Below are 11,949 nucleotides of genomic sequence, written 5' to 3'. Positions count from 1 at the left end.
GGGAGCAGGGAGGGCAGTTGGGCAGTTTGGGAGCCAGGTCCTGCCCAGGTGCCAAACTCTTCTCCCAGCCTGGCTTCTGCACAAGGTTTCTGTGCCGTGGGTGCTGGGGCAGGTGAAACCCCAGCTGAGGGAGAAGGACCCTGGCTCAGCTCCCAGCAGCACCTGATTTAGTGGAGGGACACAAAATCTCCACTGCCATGGAAATGTGCCCACATGAGCATCCTCCCAGATGGGCCCTTCTCCAGGCCAGGGGCTGGACCATGGCTTTTGGCTGCCGCACGCGTCTTGTGGGGAAGCTTTCTCCATCCCCCTGGCCCTCTAACAGCACTGAGGGAGCGGTGCCCTCATCCTCAGTGCTCCCAGCCCTCTTGTACCTGTCCACAAGTACTGCCCCGCACACAGCCCAAACTGACATCCCTGGCAAGGCAGCAGGGGGGCAGGGGTGGGAGCTGGAGGGGAGCAGGAGGAGGGTTGCCCAGGGCTGCTCCGGGTCTGCAAGGCAGGAGGAACAGCCCATGGAGACTGGGGTCCTGGCAGAGCATGAGGAGAGAGAATCCCAGCCACGTGTTTCCCAGGAGGTGGCTCTGCACCCTGTGCCAGGGCAGTGGGGAGCAGAGCTGCCTCCCAGGCATTGTGGGAGGTAATCCGTGGGCCATGATCCCACCTGGGGCTGGCTGGGGTGTTCAGGGACCTGCGGTCACCTTAGGGCTCGCTTCTGTGAGACAAAAGCCCAGGGCTCACCCTGACATGGCAGCTCTGTCGTGGCCTCTGCATGGTGGGATCGGTGTGGCCCAGGCAGGGCCTGGGGGAAAGAGCAGCTGGAACCCTTGGGGAAGGAAATGGGTGCTCCCACTGGGGTGCATCACGGGACCTATCAGAGAGTCACTTTGATTAGAAACTGCCTGTGGGCAGCAGGATGGATGTCTCTCTCACCAAGATTATTCCCCAGGGACCGTGGCCTCACGCAGCCCCACAGGCTGACCCCGAGCCCGCTGTCCCTGAGACGTGTCCCTTCCTTGCCATGGTGTCTCTGTTCTCTTCTCTCCCTGACCAGCCTCAGGAAGATGCCCTGACACCTGGTAGGGAAGCATCAGCTCTGGGTCAAAGCCCCCAGAGGCTTTTAATAAGCAAATATAAGAATGCACAGCATAAAAATGGGAATAAAAACGGAGGAAACTCCCAGCTGTTTCTGCTGCCCATGGCTCAAGGGAGACAGTCCCCTGGTGTTCGCGGCTCTCCCAGCTGCACAGACCTCTCCTCCCTCCCGGCTGCACCCAGCTGTGCAGCAGGGATGGGCTCTCCTGGCCTGGGGCTCAGGGACTGCTGTGCACCAAGCTCCGGTGTCACAGCCTTTGCGTCCTCACAGGGAAGTGCCACAGGCACCTCTTCAGCATCATCATAGCCCATGCTCCCCAGGGACAGTGACGAGGTGTCTCCTTCAGCTCCAGGGACGTCGGCACTTCTCCAGGAGCGCAGGCTGCCCCCTGCAAGCAGCAAGGCCGGACGTTTCAGTTCACCCCATGGGGTCTGTACACCACCACCCTCCCTGCTCCTCACCACCTTCAGCTCCTTCTCCCACCCCCGGGCCTTTCAAGGAAAACTCCCATGCCAGGTTCCCCCTTCCCAGCAGGTTTGGGTGTCAGTAGGGTAGTGACTTGAGGGGCACCAGGGATGGCACCCTAGGAACAGGCAGCGCTCTCTTTCCCTCTCACCTCCAGGTGCAGCCCTGGGCCCTGCTCCCTCCTCTGGCATCCTGGGCATTTCCCACTCTCCCTGCCCAGGCACAGCATCCTCCCCCGCATCAGGAACCTCCCTGGCATCATCGTAGCCATCTGCTGGGTCACCTCCGGGCAGGACAAGGACATCTGAAAGGAGAGGGGAGTTGGTGACAGTGAGAAGATCCGTCCTGCAGAGCAGAGGATGAGAGGATGTGCAGGGACACAGAGCGCAGACACTGGGCTTGGCAGAACCACAAGTGATGCCCATATCCTCCCCTTCTCCGATGGTGACACTCAGGGACACCTCTGTCCACCCCATGTCTGCAGGGAGATCAACCCCTTCCTGCCTCCGTTACCTGGTGCTGATCCCAGACCTTTCTCCTCCTCGCTGACCCCAGGGTGGGGCTGCAGCTGGGTCAGGGACTCCTCTGAATAGGAGCCTGGAGAGATGCACAGCAGGTGTTATGGAGCAAGCCCCACTGACGTGGTTCACGGTCAGCGCTGCTGGGGAAGGGGGACCCACAGAGCTGGGGCTATGTGGGGAGGAGGGCTGGGAATTCACCCTGCTCCCCCGGGACAAACCCTGTCTCAAAGGAACTTCCAGAGCTGGCCCAGGACAGCCCCTTCCCTCGCTCCTCGGGTGTCTCATGGGGTGCAGGGGCAGGAAGAGAGGGGCTGTCCAGCTGGGACAGTCAAAGCTGACTGGGAGAAAGCTTCTCTCCTGGTTCCAGGACCTGGATGCTCTCCCCACAGCCCCCACAGCCCCAGCACCACAGGGACCACAGGCTGGGGGGCTTCAGAGGGTCAGCTCCTGGTTGGGGCCAAAGGAAAGGGTCCTGCGGATGTGCCTCCAGGGAAGACCCACACCCACCTGAGCGATCAAACCTGGCCCGTTTCTCCCACGCTGGGCTGTACCCGATCTCCTCGTACACAGCCTCGGGGAAGGGCTCCTGGGCTCTTCTGGAGCCTGTGGACAGAGGCAGGGCTGGCACAGGGACAGGCAGAGGGGCAAAGGGACCCCACTGTGCTCCCCCAAAACGGTTCCATGTGCCACCTCAGGACTGGTCCAACAGCACAGCCCCACTGCACTGTCCAGGCACAGGTGCCACATCCCCAGTGAGGGCAGCATTGGTGTGAAGATTATCTGGGGCAGCATCACCCTCACATCATCCCTTTGGAGACAGTGCTCATGCCCCTCTGGCCTGTGCGCCATGTCCCCCTTGTCTCACCCCGGATATGTTCCCACATTTCCTCTCCACCTGGAGCTTGCCCCTACCTGCCCCTGTCCCACCAGGGGGTGGGCAGGGCTGGGCAGGGGGACAGCCTGGGGGCCTGACACCACGGTGATGGACCCTGCTGCCCCACACTCCTCCTAGCATCTCTCTTGCCCCAGAGCCCCCTCCAGCACTACCGAGAGCACTGCCAGCCTTGGCCATCCCCTCTCTGCCATTTCTCTCCTCACACCATGGCTAACTGCCCCCACCTCGGGGCTCTCTCCACCCCTTGCTGCTGGTGCCCCACAGCCAGGCACTCAACGGGGAAGCACGAGGCAGGTAGCAGCACACAGTCTCACCCTCCCGCTCTGCCTGTGCCCCTTGCTGACACCCCCCGCAGCACCCTACAGCCCTACCAGGAGGTATCTCCCCCCGGCACCTCTGGGCAAGGACTCACCTCTGCGCCCAGCCCCGGCGCTCAGCACTTGCCCAGCCAGGAGGGCCAGGAGCAGGCAGACAAGGGTCCCCAGGATGATGCACATGATGACGGGCACTGAGACTCTCCCGCTGCTGCTCTGATGGCCTCGGGTGGGATCTGCATGGGAGACAACTTCGAAGGGGCAGCACCCCAGGGGTGAGTGACAGGAAAGCTTCCACCATCCTGGGTAAATTATAGCTCTCCCCAACCCCCTGCCACCACTCCAGTATCTCCTCTAGGCAGTTTCACACCCCAGCTAGGAGCCCCTTCCATCCAGCTGTGGGTCACAGCCTGGCCCCAGGGGTACCCAGACTCCGGGGAGGACAAGTTACCTGCTCGGGGTGGGGGTGTTGTCGTCCTGGGTGTAGCTGCAGAGGAGGAAAAGGAGAGCTGGGCTGAGAGAGTGGGTGTGTGGGTATCAGGAAACCTCCTCCCCAACACACCGTGTTTGTGTGTGTGTGTGTGTGTGTGTGTGTGTGTGTCTCTAGATGTCCCTGACACATCCCACCCAAATTGCCCCTCCTGTAGTGCCAGAAAGGGAGGCCGGGACAGAGCCCAGCACCTCTGCTCTGGGAGGCAGGCAGGATGGCAGAGGCAGCCCAGGGGATAGCCCTGGGGCTGCAGGGCCCCACGGGCAGTGGCCAGAGCACGGCCAGTTACACCGAGGCTGCTCCCTGCCTGGCACCGGGCTCCTGCACTCCACAGGAATGTTCTTTCTCTCGGAAGGTCGGGGTCCATGCCCGGACCGCGTGGACAAAAGGCCTTCCCTAGTTCCCTGCTAATACCCGAGCAAAGGCTCCCAGCCCTGCCACTAACCTGAGCAGCGCACAGCAGCATCTTCCTTGTGCCGGCAAGCCCCGCTGTCCCCGGGCCGGGCCCAGCAGTCCTGCAGGGATGGCTCCGTCCCCTGGCACTCCACCTGCTCCAGCCAGATGGGGCCCGTCCCCATCCCAAATGCAGCCTCATGCAGGGCAGACACCACAGGGCCACAGCCCAGCTGCCTGCACGCCACCTCGGCATCCTGCATGTCCCACGAGTCGTCGCACACCGTCCCCCAGGATCCACGGTGCCAGACCTCCACTCTGCCCGAGCACCCGTCCTTGCCTCCCACGGCACGAATCTTCTCCCTGGCTGGAGAAGAGTAAGACCTCCCATGGCACCGGGAGAGCAGGCAGAGCCCTGCCAGACAGAGACGGGACCTCCCTACCTGTGCAGCTCGCGGAGTTGGGGCACGGCACCAGTGAGGTTGGAGGCATTTCTGGCTGTCCCCCTGAAGAAGGAAACACTGTGGTGAAGGGGCTGGTTTGGGGGATCATGCAGAAGAGAGCAGGGCTGAGCTCTGCTCGGGCCTCCCTGTACCATCTGGGTCACGGCAGCATCTGAAACCCTGTCATCCAGGGGACACGTGCAGGACTGTGGGGGGACCCTGATTGCTCATTCCCAGAAGGTCCCTGGCTCACAGAGCAGCAGTAGCTTGTCTATGGAGGGGAGGCTCTTCTGAAACATGTCTGGTCTCTTCTGAGACCTCACCTGGAGATGCCTCTGCCTCCTCCAGGCAGTGCTGGCAAGCTGGGTGGCAACTGTTGCTGGACATGTGTGGCCGCGGTCATGTTTGTGCCACTGACAGCATAAGGGTCTGGCATGGAAAGGAAAAGCCTCTCCAAGCTCTTTCTCTGTGTTTGGCCATGCCCCGTGGGAAGCAGGAGCTGGGGTGACACTGGTGCCTGGGTGGCTCAGAGTTACCATTGCAGGTGATGTGGATCTCCTCTTCCAGGTATTCACATGACTGTGGATTCCAGGGCGTGGAGGGACACTGCCAGAAGGAGCTGTTTCTCTCCCCACACTGAACACGATCCAGCCAGGCAGGGCCAGACACCCTGCCAGAGGACAGGCGTATTTCCAGGGATCCTCCGTCCCCGCAGCCCAGCTCCTTGCACGCCAGCATCACAGTGTCCTGAGTCATGGAGTTAGAGCAAACACTCCCCCATGTCCCGTTGTAGAAAACCTGCAGGCGCCCGGAGCAGCCGTCGCTGTTCTCCAGCCTCAGGGCCATGAACTCTGGGAAGAAAAGGCCCCAAAGCAGGAACAGGCTGATCTGGGGCTGTGGGAGCCAGGACACCTCTAACCCCCCAGGCCCTCAGCTGGGCAGGGGCAAGGCCAGCACATCCCCCTTGCACCCAAGGGCAGAGAGAAGTCCCGGATTTACAGCCAGCCCTGCCCTTCCCGGTAACCCTTGGGGACGGCTGAGCTCCCCAGGGACCCCCCGTGGGACTGAGGGTGTCCGTGCATGGGTGGGCCTTGGGCAGGAGCTCAGAGGCAGCCAGGGGCAGCCTTGGCCATGGCCGGCTCTCCCCGCGTCCTGCCCTCCCCGGGACCAGGCTCCCACCACAGCTCCTGAGGTGGCACAGACCTGAGCAGACGACTCCCGCATCCTCTTTGTGCCCGCAGTCGTGCTGCCCCCAGGGCCCAGCCGGGCAGTCCCAGAGAGCAGCTTCTGCCCCGGAGCAGTTCACACCATCCAGCCAGATCTGCCCGGAGCCTTCCCCGAAACGAGCGGAGCCGGCTGCCTCCACTGCCTCTCCGCAGCCCAGCTGGTGGCAAACGACGGCGGCATCAGACAGGTCCCAGCCGTCGTCGCAGACAGTCCCCCAGATGCCCTGGGAGTAGATCTCCACTCTCCCCGCACAGCGCCCAGCCCCGTTCACCAGCCGGACCCGCCGGCTCCCTGCAGCGGGTGGAAACCCCAGTCGCTGTCAGGGCCTGCTCGCCTGCGCAGACCGTCACCTGGGCGCCTGGGCAGTGCCACTCACCCCAGCAAATGACTCCCACGTCCTCCGCAAGCCCTGCCGCCAGCGCACTGCTGGGCAGGGAGGTGTTGCAGAGGGTCAGCTTGGCCTCGTGCCCTGCGCACCGGACCCCTCGCAGCCCCACGGGGCCCGTCCCTCGCTCAGGCTTCGGGGGGTTGTAGGCTGTCCCTGCCTCTCCGCACCGCAGCTGCCGGCACACCACGCTGGCCTCCTGCATATCCCACTGCTCATCCAGGACTCTGCCCCACTCCCCATCCTGGAAGATCTCCACTCGTCCATCACACCGGCTCACTCCGCCCACCAGCCGCAGGGATCCAAAGCCGGCTGGGCCTGGGGAGAGCAGAGATGCCACGGCCATCGGTGGCACCGGGAGCATGGCACCCTGCAGGGAGCAGGGCAAGGGGGGATTTTCAACCAAACGGGACAAGGTGGAGCCTTGTGCTGATGAGAAGCAAGGGCAAAGCCTGGGCCCTCCCTGCAGCTCACAGCCAGGTCAGCTGCTGCTGGGGGCACCAGCTCCTGCCTGGGTGTGGGGATGAGGCTCTGCAGGGCTCTCTGTGGGGACGGGATGCGGTCGGCTGCAGCCAGAGGGATGGAGCAGAGCCCTACAGTCCTGTCCTGGGCTCACTGCACAGTACGAGGACAGAGGAGCCCGGGCCTGGCAGTGGTGCTGGGGCCTAAGCCACTGCCCTGGGGGCAGATGCCTGCCTCCGTTCAGTTCTCAGCTCTCCCAAAGTCAAGCAGTCCATCTGAGCAGGGAAAGCCCTCCAGACGGTTCCTGGGGAAGCCAGGGTTTCCCCAAGGAGAAATTCAGCCTGATACGGCCATGGAACCCCTGCTTTTAGTGGCTATGTTGCACACAAGTTAGAAATGGAGCTCATGCAGCATTTTTCCAGCACTCACCTGAGCAAATGACAGTAGCAGCATTCCCTTGGGAGCACGGCGAGGCCCCCAGGGTGGTCACTGGGCACTGTTGCAGGAGGGCTTCAGTCCCGTCACAGTGGAATGAGTGTCTCCAGACAGGGCCAGTCTCTCTCCCAAAATGTTCTCCTCCAGGAATGGACTCAGCAAACCCGCAGTTGAGTTGCTGACAGAGAACGTGGGCATCCGAGAGATCCCAGCGGGAGGCACAGAGGGTTCCCCAGGTCCCCAGCACCTGGACCTCCACCCTCCCCGCACACACTGTGCTGCCGTTCACCAGTCTGATCCCTGTGTACTCTGGGGACAGAGGCAGAGAAAAGAGAGTGGATTGGTGCTCCTGTACCCTCAGTAGCTGGTGGAGGGGCCAGAGGGACAACATGATTTTGTTCTCCTTCTGCAGTATTGTCATGCTGCAAACAAACCCATCAACCCTTCCTGTCCTCACACCCGGCCCAGCACGGTCCCTGCTCTGTTCCCCAACCCCTACCACAGCCCCGGTGTTCAACAGCCCACCCTGAGTCCTTACCTGTGCAGTTCACAACAGCGCTGTTTGCGTGGGTGCAGGGCTGGTCCCGGGGGGACCCCCTGGGGCAGGAGGCGAGGAGGGATTCATTCCCCACACACCGCAGCTCTCCATCCCACATGGGACCCACCCCTTCTCCAACGTGACTTCCTCCAGCGACAGGCAGGGCTGCGCCACACTGCAACTCCCTGCAGAGCACGTCAGCAGCCTTGGGACCAAAGTGGGAATCACAGACACTTTTCCACAGGTTCCCGTCATGGATCTCCACACGTCCTGAGCAGTGGTTCTTCCCTTCCACCAGACGGACAAATCCTGGAAATAAATCAACTGGGAGTTCCCAGATCTTGGTGGCATTCCCCTGCCCACATCCCACACCACCTCCACACAAGCTGTGACCAAAATTGCTCACTGCACATCTCAGAAGAAGCTATTTAAGGAGTGATGGTGTCACAAAGGCAACCATGTCAAGTTACACACATTCTCTCCACCATCACAGCACTCAGGGGGGTGTGTCTATTGCAGACCCACAGCAGACTCTGCGAACCACGTTGGCACCGTTGGGACCAAAGTGTGAGTCACACACCACTGTCCAAAGGTCCTCATCATGGATCACTATACGTCCTCAGGAGGACCTGTGCCCTTAGAGCAGCCGGACAGATTCTGGACGAACCAATGACACCTGAGAGTTCCCACAGCCCTCTGGCAATACCCTGACTACATGCCAGCTGATCTCCAAGGTGGCCACAGGCAAAACAACTCTACGACATCCCCAGCTGCTCTCAGGGGGTGCTGGTGGCACAAACACATCAGCCAATGGTCCTGTGTCTGCTAAGGGGGACAACCGAAAAATAGCTCCCCATCTCACGCCCTTCCACAGGATGGTGGGTGGCCACAGGAGTCACTTCTGGTGCCTCTGGCATGGGGGCAGCTGGCCTGCAGCACTGCCAGACAGCTCCTGGGTGAACAGGAGGAGAAAGATGGCAATCAACAGACCATGCAGGGCAGGGATGGAGGGTTCATCTGCACCAGCTCAGGGACCAGGCACGGTAAGGCACCCTTGGGCAGGTTCCCACTGGCTTTCCCCAGGGACTGGGGACACCAGTAATGACAGTTCCAGCTCAGCAGTGCGACTGGCCACACTGGGCAATGCTCCGGTGCCTGACTGTTGCTCCATGAGGGCAAAGCAAGGTTCTTTCCACAATCTGAGCACCAGAGATATGGAATAGCTTGTCTCTTTACCTGAACACATCACTCCAGCATCCTCAGAATGCTCACAGTCATGTTCACCCCATCCTCTGCGTGTGCAGTCAGACAGGGCAGATTCGGTGCCATTACAGCCAACATCATCCATCCAAATGGGGCCAGATCCTGGCCCAAAGTGTCCGCATTGAGGAGCTCCAACAGCAGACCCACAGCCCAGCTGTTTACAAACCACTGCTGCATTCTTCATGCTCCAGTAGTGACCACACACGGTCCCCCACTTGCCCTGTTGTTTCACCTCCACTCTCCCAGCACAGCGCCTGCCGCCGTCCGCCAGCCTCACCTCCACAGCACCTTCAAACACCAAGATGGGATGGGTCAGGGGAGCACCGAGCCCCAGACTGTGGGTCTGGGGGAGCCCACTGCCAAGGTAGAATCAGAGGCACCAGGGTGGGAGCCCACTCCCCTCCAGGCTGTCCCCAGGGCAGTTCAGGGGTCCCTTCTATCCTCATGGGCTGTGCAAGGCTGCGGGTGCCCAGCTCCAGCCCTGCTGGGTCATTTGTGCCACCACAGACTTTGGCACTTCCTTCCACTCCAACAGCCCCTCGCCCCTGGCCCGTGCCCACCCAGGGCTCCTGCTCCTCCCCAGACAGAACCCTGAAAAGGGACCTGTCCCCACCAGAGCTCCCCCAGGCTCACACGGCTACTCCTCCCCAGATCCCCCAGCTCCCCTGGACCACAGCCTGGCCTGGGCCCCTCCCAACTCACCCTCCTCCCTCAGGACTTTCCGTGTCCCCTGTGGAGCAACATGATGGTCCCAGTGAGGCCTCCCAAACCATGCCCCCTCCTTGTCCTTTGGCATCAGCCCAGCCCTGACCTTGTCTGGGATCCCCGCAGGAAGCTCACCCCTTTGCAAGCCTGTGGGAACAGTTACCCCAGTTCCCTTGTCTCCACAAGCACAACCCACCCCCGGTCAGGCCGGGGATCACCCTGATTCCGGGACAAGAGTGAAGATCCCACACCCCTTCCTGGGTACCCCGGAGGCTGGCTGTGCCTCTGGGATGACAGAACAAGGAACCACCAGTTAAGGCACCACCAGCTCACAGGGAACAGAGCTGGCAGATCCAGGGCCCCAGGGACGGTGCCCAAGGATGGCAAATCCACACCCGGGTACCAACGGCCAGAAACGTGGGAGCCCTGGAAGCAGAAAAGCCCTTCTGCCACACAGAGAAGCACAGGCTCAGTGAACCTGTTCACTTTCTAGCCCTTGTCACATCGACACATGGGAAGAAGCCCCGTTTCCAGAGGGATCCCTGTGCTGCTCCTTGGCCCCAGGGCTTTGTGGCAGGGCAGCAGGCATTTCCCCCTGCACAACTGCACCCAGAGGAGCAGCTACAGTAACTAGGGGGACAGAGGGACTCTGTCCCCATCCGGAACCTTTCGGCAGCCGTGCACCAAATGCAGGAGGACAGAACAGATGCAAGACATTGGCTTCTGCATCTTTTCCTGTGTAACTGCAGACTGCAGGAGAAAACATCACCCCTCCTGTTCTCAGGCCAAGGCCAGCACAGTCCCTTCCCTCCTCCCCTGCCCCCGGCACAGCCCCAGTGTTCAACAGCCCACCCTGAGTCCTTACCTGTGCAGTTCACAGCAGCGCTGTTTGCGTGGGTGCAGGGCTGGTCCCGGGGGGACCCCCTGGGGCAGGAGGCGAGGAGGGATTCATTCCCCACACACCGCAGCTCTCCATCCCACATGGGACCCACCCCTTCTCCAACGTGACTTCCTCCAGCGACAGGCAGGGCTGCGCTGCACTGCAACTCCCTGCAGAGCACGTCAGCAGCCTTGGGACCAAAGTGGGAATCACAGACACTTTTCCACAGGTCCCCGTCACGGATCTCCACGTGTCCTGAGCAGCGGTTCTTCCCTTCCACCAGTCGGACAAATTCTGGAAAAATAAAGAAAATCAACAAATCAACTGGGAGTTCCCAGAGTCTTGTGGCATTCCCATTCCCACATCCCAGACCACCTCCATGCAAGTTGTGACCAAAGTCACACACTGCACATCTTAGAAGAAGCTGTTGGTGGAGAGTTGGTGGCACAAGCATATCCAGGCCCCTCTGCTCCCCTTCTCCATACTATTACAAGATCCAAATGTATGTGTCTGACAGACAGCACCAGGCACTGCTCCGACAAGCTGCTGCTGCACAAGGTGCCCTGTGCTGCCTTGCATGGTCCCCCCAGCACCGCAGTGGTGTGCACATTTTGGGTCCAGAGGAAGTGGCCCAGGTGTTAATGACTGCTGCAGCCTGCTTAGTCCCTGCAGAGCTTGGCACCAGGCAGGGCCATCACCTTGATGCAGCCATAAATGGCACCCGCTCCCAGGGGTGTGCCGGGGTGCTGGGAGGACCCTGTTAGCAGGGAGATGTCACAGAGCTCAGAAACAGTGCAGCTGTTACCATGGCTGGTGCCTGTCCAGACCCCTCCTATGCCTGCTGGGAGCGGGTCTCCTCAGCCAGGGACACAGTGCTCTGACCAGGGTGCAGAGGTCCCAAGCTAACGGTCAGGCAAAGGGGCAGGAGACCCACATGTGGCCCTGGGCTCACGCTGGCTCTGGAGGTGACAGCAGGCACAGCTGAGAGTCAGTAAGTGCTGCCCAAGCCCCTGTTTCGTGGGGCAGTGTGGGTTGCTGTGGGCAGGCAGGAGGGGCTAGGCAGCATATCAGTGCTGCCTGCATGGGGCCGTGTCCCTGCTGGGCTGTCACAGTCCCAGGGATGTAAGAGTGCCAGCTTGTGCATGGGTGATGCAGTCGGGAGCAGCCAAAGTCCAGCAGCTGCCGAGCTCCAAGGCCTCGCAGTGCTGGATCACAAAGCGCAGCCCTGGGGACAGGCGGCCAAGGGCTGTGTGCCACCCTGCTCCTCTGCCCAGGGACAGCACTCGTGCTCCCTGAAAAGCCGGTCTGATTCAGCTGAGGTACTCATGCCTGTGAGGGGGAATGAACCACGGGGACCAGCCACCTCATGCCACTCCTCCAAGGTGTGATGTTCTGAGAAAGTCCCGCCCTGGTTTCTCCAGCACAAGGCCCTCAGCA

The 11,949-nt window shown here is 61.4% G+C and overlaps 1 protein-coding gene across 1 annotated transcript in view; it reads right to left on the bottom strand.

The window, feature by feature from the left end:
- LOC122153014 (antigen WC1.1-like) overlaps positions 1 to 11,949 on the bottom strand; it is a 53,273-nt gene that overhangs the window by 816 nt on the left and 40,508 nt on the right. Inside the window, exons 6-16 of the mRNA XM_042789143.1 lie at positions 10,753 to 10,806; positions 7,121 to 7,435; positions 6,221 to 6,541; positions 5,821 to 6,135; positions 5,154 to 5,468; positions 4,610 to 4,680; positions 4,227 to 4,533; positions 3,390 to 3,527; positions 2,590 to 2,685; positions 2,075 to 2,158; positions 1,365 to 1,484 (exon numbers count right to left, since the gene is read on the bottom strand). Of these exons, the coding sequence (XP_042645077.1) occupies positions 1,365 to 1,484; positions 2,075 to 2,158; positions 2,590 to 2,685; positions 3,390 to 3,527; positions 4,227 to 4,533; positions 4,610 to 4,680; positions 5,154 to 5,468; positions 5,821 to 6,135; positions 6,221 to 6,541; positions 7,121 to 7,435; positions 10,753 to 10,806 (2,136 nt within the window). The remainder of the gene's footprint in view (positions 1 to 1,364; positions 1,485 to 2,074; positions 2,159 to 2,589; positions 2,686 to 3,389; positions 3,528 to 4,226; positions 4,534 to 4,609; positions 4,681 to 5,153; positions 5,469 to 5,820; positions 6,136 to 6,220; positions 6,542 to 7,120; positions 7,436 to 10,752; positions 10,807 to 11,949) is intronic.

This window comes from Tyto alba, unplaced genomic scaffold (genome assembly GCF_018691265.1).
Source record: "Tyto alba isolate M040663 unplaced genomic scaffold, T.alba_DEE_v4.0 Super-Scaffold_15, whole genome shotgun sequence".
Classification (NCBI taxonomy): domain Eukaryota; kingdom Metazoa; phylum Chordata; class Aves; order Strigiformes; family Tytonidae; genus Tyto; species Tyto alba.
The sequence above is the reverse complement of the archived record's forward strand: the minus strand, read 5'-3'. Positions and strand labels throughout refer to the sequence as shown.